Genomic DNA, 17,613 nt, shown 5'->3' on the forward strand with positions numbered 1-17,613 from the left:
ATCAGTGTCCCCCATAGAGTATAAGGTCCCATCAGTGTCCCCATATAGTATAAGGTCCCATCAGTGCCCCCATATAGTATAAGGTCCCCATCAGTGCCCCCATATAGTATAAGGTCCCATCAGTGCCCCCATATAGTATAAGTCCCATCAGTGCCCCCATATAGTATAAGGTCCCATCAGTGCCCCCATATAGTATAAGGTACCATCAGTGTCCCCATATAGTATAAGGTCCATCAGTGCCCCCATATAGTATAAGGTCCCATCAGTGCCCCCATATAGTATAAGGTCCCATCAGTGCCCCCATATAGTATAAGGTCCCATCAGTGCCCCCATATAGTATAATGTCCCATCAGTGCCCCCATATAGTATAAGGTCCCATCAGTGGCCCCCATATAGTATAAGGTCCCATCAGTGCCCCCATATAGTATAAGGTCCCATCAGCGCCCCCATATAGTATAAGGTCCCATCAGTGCCCCCATATAGTATAAGGTCCCATCAGTGCCCCCATATAGTATAAGGTCCCATCAGTGGCCCCCATATAGTATAAGGTCCCATAAGTGTCCACATATAGTATAAGGTCCCATCAGTGCTTCCATATAGTATAAGGTCCATCAGTGTCCCCCATATAGTATAAGGTCCCATCAGTGCCCCCATATAGTATAAGGTCCCATCAGTGCCCCGCATATAGTATAAGGTCCCATCAGTGCTCCCATATAGTATAAGGTCCCATCAGTGTCCCCATATAGTATAAGGTCCCATCAGTGTCCCCATATAGTATAAGGTCCCATCAGTGCCCCCATATAGTATAAGGTCCCATCAGTGCCCCCATATAGTATAAGGTCCCATCAGTGCCCCCATATAGTATAAGGTCCCATCATTGCCCCCATATAGTATAAGGTCCCATCAGTGTCCCCATATAGTATAAGGTCCCATCAGTGTCCCCATATAGTATAAGGTCCCATCAGTGTCCCCATATAGTATAAGGTCCCATCAGTGTCCCCATATAGTATAAGGTCCCATCAGTGTCCCCATATAGTATAAGGTCCCATCAGTGCCCCCATATAGTATAAGGTCCTATCGGTGCCCCCATATAGTATAAGGTCCCATCAGTGCCCCATATAGTATAAGGTCCCATCGGTGCCCCCATATAGTATAAGGTCCCATCAGTGCCCCCATATAGTATAAGGTCCCATCAGTGCCCCCTTATAGTATAAGGTCCCATCGGTGCCCCCCATATAGTATAAGGTCCCATCGGTGCCCCCATATAGTATAAGGTCCCATCGGTGCCCCCATATAGTATAAGGTCCCATCAGTGCCCCCATATAGTATAAGGTCCCATCGGTGTCCCCATATAGTATATGGTCCCATCAGTGCCCCCATATAGTATAAGGTCCCATCAGTGCCCCCCATATAGTATAAGGTACCATCAGTGTCCCCATATAGTATAAGGTCCCATCAGTGCCCCCATATAGTATAAGGTCCCATCAGTGCCCCCATATAGTATAAGGTCCCATCAGTGTCCCCATATAGTATAAGTTCCCATCAGTGCCCCCATATAGTATAAGGTCCCATCAGTGCCCCCATATAGTATAAGGTCCCATCAGTGCCCCCATATAGTATAAGGTCCCATCAGTGCCCCCATATAGTATAAGGTCCCATCAGTGTCCACATATAGTATAAGGTCCCATCAGTGCCCCCATATAGTATAAGGTCTCATCAGTCCCCTCATATAGTATAAGGTCCCATCAGTGCCCCCATATAGTATAAGGTCCCATCAGTGCCCTCATATAGTATAAGGTCCCATCAGTGCTCCCATATAGTATAAGGTCCATCAGTGTCCCCATATAGTATAAGGTCCCATCAGTGCTCCCATATAGTATAAGGTCCCATCAGTGTCCCCATATAGTATAAGGTCCCATCAGTGCCCCCATATAGTATAAGGTCCCATCAGTGCCCCCATATAGTATAAGGTCCCATCAGTGCCCCCATATAGTATAAGGTCCCATCAGTGTCCACATATAGTATAAGGTCCCATCAGTGCCCCCATATATTATAAGGTCCCATCAGTCCCCTCATATAGTATAAGGTCCCATCAGTGCCCCCATATAGTATAAGGTCCCATCAGTGCCCCCATATAGTATAAGGTCCCATCAGTGCCCCCATATAGTATAAGGTCCCATCAGTGTCCCCATATAGTATAAGGTCCCATCAGTGCCCCCATATAGTATAAGGTCCCATCAGTGCCCCCATATAGTATAAGGTCCCATCAGTGCCCTCATATAGTATAAGGTCCATCAGTGCCCCCATATAGTATAAGGTCCCATCAGTGCCCCCATATAGTATAAGGTCCCATCAGTGCCCCCATATAGTATAAGGTCCCATCAGTGCCCCTATATAGTATAAGGTCCCATCAGTGGCCCCATATAGTATAAGGTCCCATCAGTGTCCCCATATAGTATAAGGTCCCATCAGTGTCCCCATATAGTATAAGGTCCCATCACTGCCCCATATAGTATAAGGTCCCATCGGTGCCCCCATATAGTATAAGGTCCCATCAGTGCCCCCATATAGTATAAGGTCCCATCCGTGCCCCCATATAGTATAAGGTCCTATCAGTGTCCCCATATAGTATAAGGTCCCATCAGTGCCCCCATATAGTATAAGGTCCCATCAGTGTCCCCATATAGTATAAGGTCCCATCAGTGCCCCCATATAGTATAAGGTCCCATCAGTGTCCCCATATTGTATAAGGTCCCATCAGTGTCCCCATATAGTATAAGGTCCCATCAGTGCCCCCATATAGTATAAGGTCCCATCAGTGCCCCCATATAGTATAAGGTCCCATCCGTGCCCCCATATTGTATAAGGTCCCATCAGTGCCCCCATATAGTATAAGGTCCCATCAGTGTCCGCATATAGTATAAGGTCCCATCAGTGCTCCCATATAGTATAAGGTCCCATCAGTCCCCTCATATAGTATAAGGTCCCATCAGTGTCCCCATATGGTATAAGGTCCATCAGTGCCCCCATATAGTATAAGGTCCCATCAGTGCCCCCATATAGTATAAGGTCCCATCAGTGCCCCCATATAGTATAAGGTCCCATCAGTGCCCCCATATAGTATAAGGTCCCATCAGTGGCCCCATATAGTATAAGGTCCCATCAGTGTCCCCATATAGTATAAGGTCCCATCAGTGTCCCCATATAGTATAAGGTCCCATCACTGCCCCATATAGTATAAGGTCCCATCGGTGCCCCCATATAGTATAAGGTCCCATCAGTGCCCCCATATAGTATAAGGTCCCATCCGTGCCCCCATATAGTATAAGGTCCCATCAGTGTCCCCATATAGTATAAGGTCCCATCAGTGCCCCCATATAGTATAAGGTCCCATCAGTGCCCCCATATAGTATAAGGTCCCATCCGTGCCCCCATATAGTATAAGGTCCCATCAGTCCCCTCATATAGTATAAGGTCCCATCAGTGCCCACATATAGTATAAGGTCCCATCAGTGCCCCCATATAGTATAAGGTCCCATCAGTGCCCCCATATAGTATAAGGTCCCATCAGTGCCCCCATATAGTATAAGGTCCCATCAGTATCCTCATATAGTATAAGGTCCCATCAGTGCCTGCATATAGTATAAGGTCCCATCAGTGCCCCCATATAGTATAAGGTCCCATCAGTGCCCCCATATAGTATAAGGTCCCATCAGTGCCCCCATATAGTATAAGGTCCCATCAGTGCCCCCATATAGTATAAGGTCCATCAGTGCCCGCATATAGTATAAGGTCCCATCAGTGTCCCCATATAGTATAAGGTCCCATCAGTGCCCCCATATAGTATAAGGTCCATCAGTGCCCCCATATAGTATAAGGTCCCATCAGTGCCCCCATATAGTATAAGGTCCATCAGTGCCCCCATATAGTATAAGGTCCCATCAGTGCCCCCATATAGTATAAGGTCCCATCAGTGCCCCCATATAGTATAAGGTCCATCAGTGCCCCCATATAGTATAAGGTCCCATCAGTGCCCCCATATAGTATAAGGTCCCATCAGTGCCCCATATAGTATAAGGTCCCATCAGTGCCCCCATATAGTATAAGGTCCCATCAGTGCCCCCATATAGTATAAGGTCCATCAGTGCCCCAATATAGTATAAGGTCCCATCAGTGCCCACATATAGTATAAGGTCCCATCAGTGTCCCCATATAGTATAAGGTCCCATCAGTGCCCCCATATAGTATAAGGTCCCATCAGTGCCCCCATATAGTATAAGGTCCCATCAGTGTCCCCATATAGTATAAGGTCCCATCAGTGCCCCCATATAGTATAAGGTCCCATCAGTGTCCCCCATATAGTATAAGGTCCCATCAGTCCCCTCATATAGTATAAGGTCCCATCAGTGCCCCCATATAGTATAAGGTCCCATCATTGCCCCCATATAGTATAAGGTCCCATCAGTGTCCCCCATATAGTATAAGGTCCCATCAGTGTCCCCATATAGTATAAGGTCCCATCAGTGTCCCCCATATAGTATAAGGTCCCATCAGTGCCCCCATATAGTATAAGGTCCCATCAGTGCCCCCATATAGTATAAGGTCCCATCAGTGTCCCCTCATATAGTATAAGGTCCCATCAGTGCCCCCATATAGTATAAGGTCCCATCAGTGCCCCCATATAGTATAAGGTCCATCAGTGCCCCCATATAGTATAAGGTCCCATCATTGCCCCCATATAGTATAAGGTCCCATCAGTCCCCTCATATAGTATAAGGTCCCATCAGTGTCCTCATATAGTATAAGGTCCCATCATTGCCCCCATATAGTATAAGTTTTATAATAAGTCTTATGGTCTCAGGACAGCACATTACCATAGCAACCAGTCAGCACCCACCACTCATTATACAGCGCGGGTGAAGAAATAAAAGCAGTTATGTGATTGGCTGTTGTAGGTAGCTCCTCCCCCTCTCGGTAGACTTTCTTATGCAGTCATTGGCTATTGAGCGTAAGCCACTCCCCTCCTTAGCCGCTATGAGTGTTGACGCATCGCCCCGGTGTTGTGAGGGTTAAATACAATCTCTCACAGCTCAGCGCTGATTGGCCCTGGTCTCCAAGGCGATTGGTCACGTGACGTGCATTATCCCGGAAGCGGAAGTGCCGACCAGCTGGCGTGACTTCCTGTTGTCATGTGATAGAGTAGAATTGTTGGTTCTCACCGAGCTGCCCCGAGCGGACATGGGCTGCTGCTACAGCGGGGAGTCGGACAGCGGCAAGGGGGTGAGTGCGGGGGCGGGAGGCCGGTGTCACCACCGGGACACGTACATGGGGAGGGGCAGCAGGGGGTCAGGTGACATTGAGGGCCCACACTCCACTATTGAGGGGACACTCCACTATTGAGGGGACACTCACTGTAACTTTGTTGTTTGTAACTTTACAGTCAGATCAGGTGAGAGAAGGAATCATTCTTTTTCATGGAGCCCTGCAGGAAAAGTTGTGTATCATTCCTGCAGGGTGCAGGAAAAGTTGTGTATCTCACAGTCAGAGGTGGATCTGTGCTGCACACTGGCACGACACTTCAGCTGTGTACAGTCAGAGGCCTCCGGGACTGTGCTGTCCCTTTACTAGCATCGTACTACTAATAATGGTCGCTCCCTGTACCTGACTATAATACAGACCCTAGTGACCCATAAAGGGGCCGTCCAGTCATCTCATCACCCTATAGGACAGTGGTCTCCAACCTGTGGCCCTCCAGATGTTGCAAAACTACAACTCCCAGCATGCCCGGACAGCCAACGGCTGTCCGGGCATGCTGGGAGTTGTAGTTTTGCAACATCTGGAGGGCTGCAGGTTAGAGACCACTGCTATATGGCATTTTTCCCAATTGGGGTGCCTCCAGCTTTTTCAAAACTACAACTCCCAGCGTGCCTGGACAGCCAAAGGCATGCTGCGAGTTGTAGTTTTGCAACAGCAGGAGGCACCCTGGTTGGGAAACACTGCTATAGGGGGGCTGTACCTTTACTAGTACTGTATTACTACCAGTTGTTCCTGATACCTGACTACAATACAGAGCGCACAGTAGTGACCCTTAGAGGGGGTGGGGGGCGTCTCTTCGTCTTCAAGAACAAACTCCAAACCCCAGTCACCAAGGTGACGGGGTAAAAACCCCTACTGAAAATTCCCTCCCTAAATATATATATGTATATATATATGTGTGTGTGTGTATATATATATATATATATATATAACTTCACTTTTATTTAACCATTAATAAAAGGTCCCATGTAGTGAGTTAAAATTGCAGACAATTCCCTCATCAAGTGTTTCTTCTCCTATCTGGAGATCACAAGTATATATGCTTGACAGCGGCTGCAGACCACTGTCTACTGGGGAATAAAGCTGCTGATAAAATAATAAAATATAATCAATTTGCCAAATTATTTTATCAGCAGCTTTATTCCCCAGTAGACAGTGGTCTGCAGCCGCTGTCAAGCATATATACTTGTGATCTCCAGATAGGAGAAGAAACACTTGATGAGGGAATTGTCTGCAATTTTAACTCACTACATGGGACCTTTTATTAATGGTTAAATAAAAGTGAAGTTATATATATATATATATATATATATATATATATATATATATATATATATGTATATGTGTGTGTGTGTTAGGGAGGGAATTTTCAGTAGGGGTTTTTTACCCTGTCACCTTGGTGACTGGGTTTGGAGTTTGTTTTTGGTTTATTTACCCCCTTCCCTTCCTGGGCATTTAAGTGTCTGTCTCTTCGTCTTGTCACCTTTAGAGGGGGCCGTCCCGTTGTCTGTTCCACTTCTGGCTAACATCAGACAGCATCAGAGATAACTCAGTTCCTGTCCATTTAAAGAGCTACTCCGATGGAGAAAACATTTTTTTTTTTCTGGTGCTAGAAAGTTAAACAGATTTGTAAATTACTTCTATGAAAAAATCTTAATCCTTCCAGTACTTATTAGCTACTGAATACTACAGAGGAAATGGTTTTCTTTTTGGAACACAGAGCTCTCTGCTGACATCTCTGTCCATTTTAGGAACTGTCCAGAGTAGAAGAAAATCCCCATAGCAAACATATGCTTCTATGGACAGAAATGTCATCAGAGAGCACTGTGGTCGTGATGTCAGCAGAGAGCTTTGTGTTCCAAAAAGATAGTATTCAGCTGCTAATAAGTACTGGAAGGATTAAGATTTTTTTTTTAATAGAAGTAATTTACAAATCTGTTTAACTTTCTGGCACCAGTTGATTTAAAAAAAAATAATAATAATAATTTCCACGGGAGTACCCCTTTTAAACAGATTTGTAAATTACTTCTGTTTAAACAATCTCAATCCTTCCAGTACTTATTAGCTGCTGTTTACTACAGAGGAAGTTGTGTAGGACTTTCCAGTCTGACCACACTGCTCTCTGCTGACACCTCTGTCCATGTCAGGAACAGCCCAGAGCAGGAGAGGTTTGCTATTGGGATTTGCTCCTACTCTGGACAGTTCCTGACACGGACAGAGGTGTCAGCAGAGAGCACTGTGATCAGATTGGAAATAATAACACAACTTCCTCTGTAGCGTACAGCAGCTGCTAAGTACTGGAAGGATTTTTTGTTGTTGTTTTTAATAGTAGTAATTTACTAATTTATATAACTTTCTTGAGCCAGTTGATTTGAGAAAAACTGTTTTCCACCGGAGTACCCCTTGAACCTTCTAGATGCTAAAGTAAATATTGGGTACGGCATCTAGGCTCTGGCGCAGAGGACATCACCAGTGGGTGGCGCTGTTTGGTCATCTGGGGCCTAGTACTCTTAATAAACCTGAACAATTGTGATCTATGGAGAGGACTGGAGGTTCGGGGGTGTAGATGGTCCATGCGGTCTGTAGCAGAACAATTATAACTTACATTCTCTTCTTTCCTTTCTAGGACCAGGGAGAGAGACAACACTTGTTACCCCCCAACGAGACTCTTCCCAACCGGACCCCAAATGGATCCGAACCCAACTCTACCAACAACCCGTCTGCCCGGACGGATGAGCAGGCGCTGCTGTCACGTATCCTGGCCAGGACGGCGCAGTAAGTGTTAGGGCCCTGCAGTGCTGTCTGTGTACAGTAGGGGGCAGGGCAGATACCCACCATCGGTTGTGGATCTTATTATTAACACTTTCTTTTCCTGCAGGAACATTATTGATGTATCGGCTGTAGAGTCCCAGGGGATGGAACAGCACGAATGTATGGACCGGGCGAGACAGTATAGGTGAGGACGTGACCGGGGGTGGGATGAGTGGTGCCTGCAGGACTAATACAAGAGACCATGGACGCAGCCTCTGTATACACCTTCTGTACACTCTGTATACACTATATACTCTCCTGTGTACTCTGTATACACTGTATACTCCTCCTGTGAACTCTGTATATACACTCCTCCTGTGTACACTGTATATACTCCTCCTGTGTACTGTATATACTCTCCTTTGTACTCTGTATACACTGTATATGCTCTCCTGTATACACACTCCTCCTGTGTACTAGGGATCGACCGATATCAGTTTTTTAGGGCCGATACTGATAATCGGTGGAGGTTAGGGTCGATAGCCGATAACTTATACTGATATTCCGGTATAAGTTATCGGCTATTTATCCCCCCTCGACACCGCTGCAGATCATTGATTTAAAGCGGGCGCTTTAAATCAATGCACTTCAGTGGCTTTTGTGGTGCCATAGGCCGCCGCCACCCTCTTCTCTCCCCCTACCTGTCCGGGTGGGCCGGGCCATCCATCCTTCCTGTAGTGTCCGGCGGCATTCAGGGTGGAGGGTGCACCGGTCCGGGCTGTCCTTCTTCTCCGGGGGTCATCTTCTCCACTCCGGGCAGGCTCCGGCCTAGTACGCTGCATAGACGCCGCTGCGCAGTGACGCCCGTGCACAGCGACGCACCTGACGTCACGGCGTAGCAGCGTACTAGGCCGGAGCCTGCCCGGAGTGGAGAAGATGACCCTCGGAGAAGGACAGCCCGGACCGGTTCTCCCTCCACCCTGAATGCCGCCGGACACTACAGGAAGGAAGGATGGATTGCCCGGACCACCCCCATTACGGGTAAGTTTAATTTTTTTTTTTGACTCGAAGGGTGAGGGAGGGGCCCGAGCGGTATGGGCAAAAATCCATACCGGTATACAGCCCAGCACTACGGTGGGTGGTGCGACGCGGTGCGGTGGGTCGGGGGGGGGGGGGGTGGTCGCGGTGCGGGGCATTATCGGCTTATCGGCAAGGTAATTGCCGATACCGATAATGCCCAAAATCGTGATTATCGGCCATACCGATAATCGGTCGATCCCTACTGTATACTCTGTATACACACTCCTCCTGTGTACTCTGTGTATACACTGTGTGTATTCTCCTGTACCCCTCCAGGGATTGGTGGGCAGATCTGTTCTCCTGACTCTTCTCTCGTCCTTTGTTTCTGTGCAGCACAAAACTAGCAAAACTCGGCACTAACCTGATGCACTGGAGGAAGGTGCCCCCTCTGCCCTCACTCACTGCCCAGCCGCACCAAATACTCGCCAGCGACCCCGTCTCTTATGCAGATATACAGCAGGTAAGGAGCTCAGACCTGTACTACACAGGGAGGGTTATACCGGCTTCATACATGCGCTCATCCTCCTCCAGTCTTGTGTGTTTTATTGTTTTCTACATCTCTGCTTGCTTACATTGTATCCAGTCTAGACAACTGTCTGAACTCCAGACTAATACATTGTAGCAAACTATCAAGGTTAGGGACAGTTCTGTGCTGTTGATGTGTTGACCTTACAGGGTATTGTTTAGATACTTGCTTCAAAAATATGTTCCCATTCCATGAAAGCAAGCAGAGATCTTGTAAAATGGTAAATAATTGAACACACGGTCCAGATTACTATTCTATTTCATTGTAACTTCCATTATGCCCTGACAACCTTGTACAGTACTTGGCATTGTAGTTTGGCAACAGCTGAACAACCACAGGATGGGCAACACTGATCTAGACCCCTGTGTTCATTACTTCACCGTTTTCAAGATCTCTGCTTCCTTTTGTGGAATTGGGATAGTTGTTTATTCTAAGAAACCTGTTCTGCTCACAGCTGAGGATTTGTTGCACTTTTATCCAGTCTAGACAATCCTCTGTAAGGTAAACACATCAGCAACATGAAACGCTCCTCTGTAGTTAGTTACAATGTATCCGTCTGGAGTTCAGACAGTCCTCTGTAAGCTGAACCGCCTGAACGGGGATTCAATTGTAACAAACCCTCAGCTGTGAGAATTGTAAGTTCATTCACTAACAGCAAGCAGTGATGTTTTGGTTATATATTTTATTTAATTAAATAATTTTTATGATTCCTTTTTTATTTATTATTTTTATTTATTTGTTTTCGATTTTATTTGTTGTCCATTTATCATTCGTTTTCCATTTATTTTATTTTTATTTTTTTTATTATACATTTATTATTCGTTTTTGTGCATTTAAATAATTTTTATTTATGTATTGATTGATTGATCTAAGAACAACATTTGCAGCCTGCAAAACTTATCCTTACACAAGCGATTTCCAACAAGGTGCCTCCAGCTGTTGCAAAACAGCTGGAGACACCCTGGTTGAGAAACGCTGCCTTACCCATAGTTAATTTCACTACTATTAGATGAGTGTACAGCGGTCCCAGCAGTAATGTCTCCTCTGTGGGGGGTATAACCGCTATTACTCTGCCCCATGGGAACTTCATGTGTCAGGTAAATGAAGGTGTTTGTAGCACAATTTGGGTGGTGACTTATTAGTGCCCCATTGGTTGTGGAGGAGTCAATGCTTGGGACCCTCAGAATGATTAGGGGACCCTGGCTCATTGGGGAGATTCTCTATTATTTTCTATGGGGAGGTGGAGACGTTATTGTTACTTTGTTTGTTTGTTACTTTGTTTGTTTGTTACTTTGTTTGTTTGTTACTCTGTTTGTTACTCTGTTTGTTACTCTGTTTGTTACTCTGTTTGTTACTCTGTTTGTTACTCTGTTTGTTACTCTGTTTGTTACTCTGTTTGTTACTCTGTTTGTTACTCTGTTTGTTACTCTGTTTGTTTGTTACTTTTTATTCAGTAATTTGACAGATTTTCTTTTTTTTTACCTCTTGTCTTTTAGGTTTCAAAGATAGCAGCTTACGCCTTCAGTGCACTTTCCCAGATCCGCGTGGACGCCAAAGAGGATCTGGTTGTACAGTTTGGGATTCCTTAGGATGTCAGCGCCCCGTCACCCCCATTATTTCGCTCTCCTCTTCTCTCCTCCCCCCACCATACACTCGCACTAACTCTCGCTAGGTCTGTCCGTGTTGTCTCTGGGACCCCCCCTCTTTTTGCCGATTTTGGTGGTTGTAGTGGGAGGGGCTAATTTCACAATTTCCGGTTCACTGTCTGTCCCCCGTTGAATTTTGGTCAAGGTAACGGATCGCTATGTACGATACACGGCTTCATGTCGTCGGTCTTTTCACCGCACACGTCAGCGGCGATCCTACTCTGTAGATCACTCCCCATGACACCCCCCCCCCCCCCCATACTTCTCCTAGCACAGATCTATGCAGGGACATTTATATTGTGTGGACCTGCAAGTCCCATAAGCACTTGTAGTACCTCCCCTCGTGGGCAGTGCTGGCGACCATATTTGATTAATTTTTTTATTTATTTTTTTTCTTTCTACCAATCAACTTCTGTTCATAATGACTTCCTCTAATACCAGGCATGTGATGCGTGATCCTAGCGTCTGCCGGGGACGTGGCTAACACACGGTTGTTACATGAGTAGACCGGATACGTTGTGTCCTTCTATCATGTAATTGTAACAAATCAATGTAAAATATCAGTAATTTGCGTTTGGCCCCCCGTTTTACACTTTTCTTTTTTTTTAAACTCCCAACTCTGTAGATTAAACGTGTTCCTCAATGACTTCTCGTCTGCCGCTTCCTTATTTGTAATGGTGAAGTTTCCGAAAAATCATAGTTTTGTGTTTTGTTTTTTTTTTATGTTTTTTTTTTTTTTCCTTAGAATTGATCAGTTTTGTGGGAAAGCTTGGTGATTAGTTGAGCTTGTCTGACTCCCAATGCTTTGCTCTGAGCTCCTTCTGTAGATTATACTGAATATTATAACGTAGAGCAGTGTGCCTCCAGCTGTTGCAAAACTACAACTCCCAGCATGATGGGAGTTGTAGTTTTGCAACAGCTGGAGGAACCCAGCCTGGGAAACACTGTTCTATAGATCTGTACTCTGAAGCTGTTATAGAACTACAACTCCCAGCAGTACTGCAGCCTTAGACACTTATCCCCTATCCGCAGGATCACGGGGGGGGGGGTCTGACCGCTGGGACCTCCTGTGATGCACGAATGCTGCATCTCTGCCTCTCCCATAGAGATATATGGAGGGGGAGTGTTGGGGCCCCGTACAGGAGATCGCGGGGGTCCCAGTGTTCAGACCCCCTGCAGATAGGGATGTGTCTATGGCTACAGATCTTTTAGGGTCACAGGTAACGGATCCGCAGCATATTTTACGCTGCGGATCTTCCGGTGACCCGACCCATAATGTGCCTTCAGCTGTTGCCAGTTCTGCAACAGCTGGAGGCACCCGGCTTGGGAAATGCTGGTTTAAGGGTTAGGGTCATACGTAACAGATCTTTATACTCACCTGGGGCAAGTAACAGGTGTGGGCAATATACAAATCACCTGAAAGCAGATAAAAAGGAGAGAAGTTCACTTAGTCTTTGCATTGTGGCCCACATTTATCATTACAGTGCAAGTGAAGCATATTTTTACACCTTTTTTTTTTGTGTGCTGGTAATGTGTTGGGGCACCAAATTTATTAAAAGGTAAAAGAGCTTTGATAAATTTTGTGCAGGTCACATTTTCTGAAATTTCTGCCTACACATAGACCTAAAAGCTACACCATGTCTGGCCTGGTGTACTTTTAGAGACTTTTCAGTGGCTTTGCTCTTTTTTACAAAAAGGGGAAATGATAAATCCCTTCCGTATCATGTCTATTGCCAAAATCAGTGGATTGCAACTCAAAATCAGCAGAAATGTGTAAACAAAAAGGGGCAAAAAAAGGCACAAAAAACCCTGCTTGCGCCTTTTTTTGCCCCCTTTTTTAGACACAAAAAACAGTCTAAAGACAATGATAAATGTGTGCCTGTGTGTGTCGCACTAAACATGGACAACAGAAAGAGGAGAAGAGAACTGTCTGAGGACTTGGGAACCAAAATTGTGGAAAAATCTCAACAATCTCAAGGTTACAAGTCCATCTCCAGAGATCTAGATTTGTCTTTGTCTACAGTGCGCAACATTATCAAGAAGTTTACAACCCATTGCACTGTAGATAATCTCCCTGGGCGTGGACGGAAGAGAAAAACTGATGAAAGGTGTCAACGCAGGATAGTCCGGATGGTGGATAAGCAGCCCCAAACAAGTTCCAAAGATATTCAAGCTGTCCTGCAGGCTCAGGGAGCATCAGTGTCAGTGCGAACTATTCGTCAACATTTAAAGGAGATGTCCAACGCAGACTTTTTCTATTTCATCCTGCCTGGGCTGCAAAAAAAGACAAAACAAACTTTCACTTACCTCCCTATGTTGTCCCGGAGCTCCGCAACAGCTTATTGGTTGGCCGGGCTGTTTACTTCCTACTTCCTTTAGCCCCGTACGTCACACAGCGCTTCAGCCTATCACCGACCGCAGCGATGTCCCGCCTCGGCCAGTGATAGGCTGAAGTGCCGTGTGACGTACCGGGCTAAAGGAAGTAGGAAGTAAACAGCCCGGCCAACCAATCAGCTGTTGCGGAGCTCCGGGACAACATAGGGAGGTAAGTGAAAGTTTGTTTTGTCTTTTTTTTGCAGCCCGGGCAGGATGAAATAGAAACAGTCTGTATAGGACATCTTTGGAGGACCCCCACTATGGAGGAGACCCAGGAGGACCCCACTATGGAGGAGACCCAGGAGGACCCCACTGCTGACACAGAGACATAAAAAAGAAAGACTACATTTTACCAAAATGAACCTGAGTAACCAAAATCCTTCTGGGAAAACGTCTTGTGGACAGATGAGACAAGATAGATCTTTTTGGTAAAGCAAATCATTCTACTGTTTACCGAAAACGGAATGAGGTCTACAAAGAAAAGAACATAGTACCTACAGTGACATATGGTGGAGGTCAATGATGTTTTGGGTTGTTTTGCTGCCTCTGGCACTGGGGGCCTTGAATGTGTACAAGACATCATGAAATCTGAGGATTACCAATGGATTTTGGGTCGCACTGTACAGCCCAGTGTCAGAAAGCTGGGTTTGTGTCCGAGATCTTGGGTCTTCCAGCAGGACAATAGGGGGAGATTTATCAAAACCTGTGCAGAGGCAAAGTTGCCTATAGCAACCAATCAGATCGCTTCTTACTTTCCCAAAAAAAGATAGAGATTTATAGTGCCGGTTATCCGCGGTATTAGCGGAGAGTCAAACAGAAAGGAAAAGGACGTGCTCACCTTTATCGGTTGTGCTGTATCACGTTGGGCAGGTAACTGGTGTCGGGAGCAGCTGGCCGTCGGTCCCGTCGAGGACGGTGAAGAATGCAGGAGAACAGATGTGGGAGGTGGAAATCCCGGCAGGAGTTTCCTTTCCTTCCAGTGAAGATCCGACTGCGGCACTGTAGCGCTACATCGGCGTGATGTCACAGGAGTCGGGTGTAAAGGAGTAGTACTTGTTATTAGTCATCATAAAAAGTGACATACAGGGATAGACTAAGGAAGGAGGGAGCCCCTCCGAAACGCGTAGTCTATCCCTGTATGTCACTTTTTATGATGACTAATAACAAGTACTACTCCTTTACACCCGACTCCTGTGACATCACGCCGGTGTAGCGCTACAGTGCCGCAGTCGGATCTTCACTGGAAGGAAAGGAAACTCCTGCCGGGATTTCCATCTCCCACGTGTTCTCCTACATTCTTAACAAATCATGTAAAAAATATAAGAAGCGAGCTGATTGGTTGCTATGGGCAACTTTGCATCTGCACAGGTTTTTATAGATCTCCCCCAATTACCACAAACATACGTCAAAAAGCCCCAGAAATGGACGGGAACAAAGCGCTGGAGAGTTCTGAAGTGTCAGCAATGAGTCCAGATCTAAATCCCATTGATCACCTGTGGAGAGATCTTATACCGTATTTTTCGCCGTATAAGACGCACTTTTTCTTCCCCAAAACTGGGGGGAAAAAGTCGGTGCGTCTTATACGGCGAATACACAGCTATCGCGGCGGTCCCTGCGGCCATCAACGGCCGGGACCCGCGGCTAATACAGGACATCAACGATCGCGGTGATGCCCTGTATTAACCCTTCAGACACGGCGATCAAAGCTGACCGCCGCGTCTGAAGGGAAAGTGACACTAACCCGGCTGGTCAGCGATTTCACCGCGGCGTCCCGAACAGCCCGACTGATTAGACGGGTTAATACTTACAAGACACCGGGAGGGACCTTACCAGCCTCCTTGGTGTCTTCTCCCTTCAGGGATCCCCTGTATGGCCGGCGCTCTCCTTCCTCGTCGTCGCGTACGTGCGTCGGCGTGCGTAACGACGTGATGGCGGCAACAGAGGATACCCGGCCAGCAGCAGAGACGTTCCGGAGCGACGGGGACACTGCGACAGCGATGGAGCGACATCCAGGGCAGCGGTGACGGGTCCAGAGCGGCGGGGACACGTGAGTATTACCTCCTATGCAGTGGTCTTCAATCTGCGGACCTCCAGATGTTGCAAAACTACAACTCCCAGCATGCCCGGACAGCCAACGGCTGTCCGGGCATGCTTGGAGTTGTAGTTTTGCAACAGCTGGAGGTCCGCAGGTTGAAGACCACTATTGGGTTCAAAAACTTTTATTTTTTTAGATTTTGCACCTATAAATTGGGTGCGTCTTATACGCCGGTGCGTCCTATAGGGCGAAAAATACGGTAATTACTGTTGGGAAAAGGCGCCTTCCAATAAGAGACCTGGAGCAGTTTGTAAAGGAAGAGTCCAACATTCCGGCTGAGAGGTGTAAGAAGCTTATTGATGGTTATAGGAATACACTGATTTCACTTATTTTTTCCCAAAGGGTGTGCAACCGAATATTAACCCCTTAAGGACCAAGCGTTTTTCTGTTTTTGCACTTTCCTTTTTTCCTCCTCACTTTTTAAAAATCATAGCCCTTTCAATTTTGCACCTAAAAATCCATATGATGGCTTATTTTTTGCGCCACCAATTCTACTTTGTAATGACATCAGTCATTTTACTCAAAAATCTACGGCGAAACGGGAAAAAAAAACAACAATTTTGCGACAAAATTGAGGAGAAAACACAATTTTGTTAATTTTGGCAGCTTCCGTTTCTACGCAGTACATTTTTCGGTAAAAATTACCCCTTCTCTTTATTCTGTAAGTCCATACGGTTAAAATGATCCCCTACTTATATAGGTTTGATTTTGTCGCACTTCTGGAAAAAATCATAACTACATGCAGGAAAATTTATACGTTTAAAATTGTCATCTTCTGACCCCTATAACATTTTTTTGCCCCGTGATCTGAAGTTTTAATCGGTTCCATTATTGTTTTGATCGGACTTTTTGATCTTTATTTATTCCTTTTTTTATGGTCTAAAAGTGACCAAAAATACGCTATTTTGGACTTTTGATTTTTTTTTTTTCGTGTACGCCATTGACCGTGCAGTTTAATAACAATATATATTTTTTTATAGTTTGGACATTTACGCACGCAGCGATACCACATTTATTTTTATTATGTTTATATATTTTTTTTATATGGGATTTGGGAAAAGGGGGGTTATTTTAAACTTTCAACAAGGAAGGGGTTAATGTGTGTTTTTAACCTTAATTTTATTTATTTTTTTACACTTTTAGTCCCCTTAGGAGACTTTTAGGAGGAATCATTAGATTCCTCATACAGATCAATGTGGTTCCATAGAACCACATTGATCTGTGTGCTCTGCCCTTGATTGATAAAGCCTGGTCCTGCCAGGTTTTATCATTCTGAGTAGAGATGAGCGAACTTACAGTAAATTCGATTCGTCACGAACTTCTCGGCTCGGCGGTTGCTGACTTATCCTGCATAAATTAGTTCAGCTTTCAGGTGCTCCGGTGGGCTGGAAAAGGTGGATACTGTCCTGGGAGACTCTTTCCTAGCACTGTATCCACCTTTTCCAGCCCACCGGAGCACCTGAAAGCTGAACTAATTTATGCAGGAAAAGTCAGCAACCGCCGAGCTGAGAAGTTCGTGACGAATCGAATTTACTGTAAGTCCGCTCATCTCTAATTCTGAGCGGCGGAGCCGGCACAGGAAGAGAGGTAAGCCCTCAGGCTACCTCAGAAGTGGATATGCCCCTCCCCCCCCCCACACACACACACTTCGCTTTCACGGTGCTGGGGGATTCACCTCACTGGACCACCAGGGATGAGATAAAGGCACCTTTTAGATGCCGCTGTCCGCTTTGACAGCTGCAGTCTAAAGGGTTAATAGCCGGCAGCGGCGATCGCTATATGTGTGCTATTAACATCGGCCCCCAGCTACAGGAATCAGCTGA

At 45.9% G+C, this 17,613-nt stretch overlaps 1 protein-coding gene across 1 annotated transcript; it reads left to right on the forward strand.

Moving 5' to 3' along the window:
* Positions 1 to 5,126: 5,126 nt before the first annotated feature.
* LAMTOR1 (late endosomal/lysosomal adaptor, MAPK and MTOR activator 1) lies at positions 5,127 to 11,965 on the forward strand. The gene is made up of 5 exons (XM_056560265.1): positions 5,127 to 5,280; positions 7,943 to 8,091; positions 8,195 to 8,272; positions 9,481 to 9,607; positions 11,170 to 11,965. The coding sequence occupies exons 1-5, from the start codon at positions 5,239 to 5,241 to the stop codon at positions 11,260 to 11,262; spliced, it is 489 nt and encodes a 162-aa protein (XP_056416240.1). The 5' UTR covers positions 5,127 to 5,238; the 3' UTR covers positions 11,263 to 11,965.
* The last annotated feature ends 5,648 nt before the right edge of the window (positions 11,966 to 17,613 follow it).

Source organism: Hyla sarda, chromosome 2 (assembly GCF_029499605.1).
Source record: "Hyla sarda isolate aHylSar1 chromosome 2, aHylSar1.hap1, whole genome shotgun sequence".
Taxonomy (NCBI): Eukaryota; Metazoa; Chordata; class Amphibia; order Anura; family Hylidae; genus Hyla; species Hyla sarda.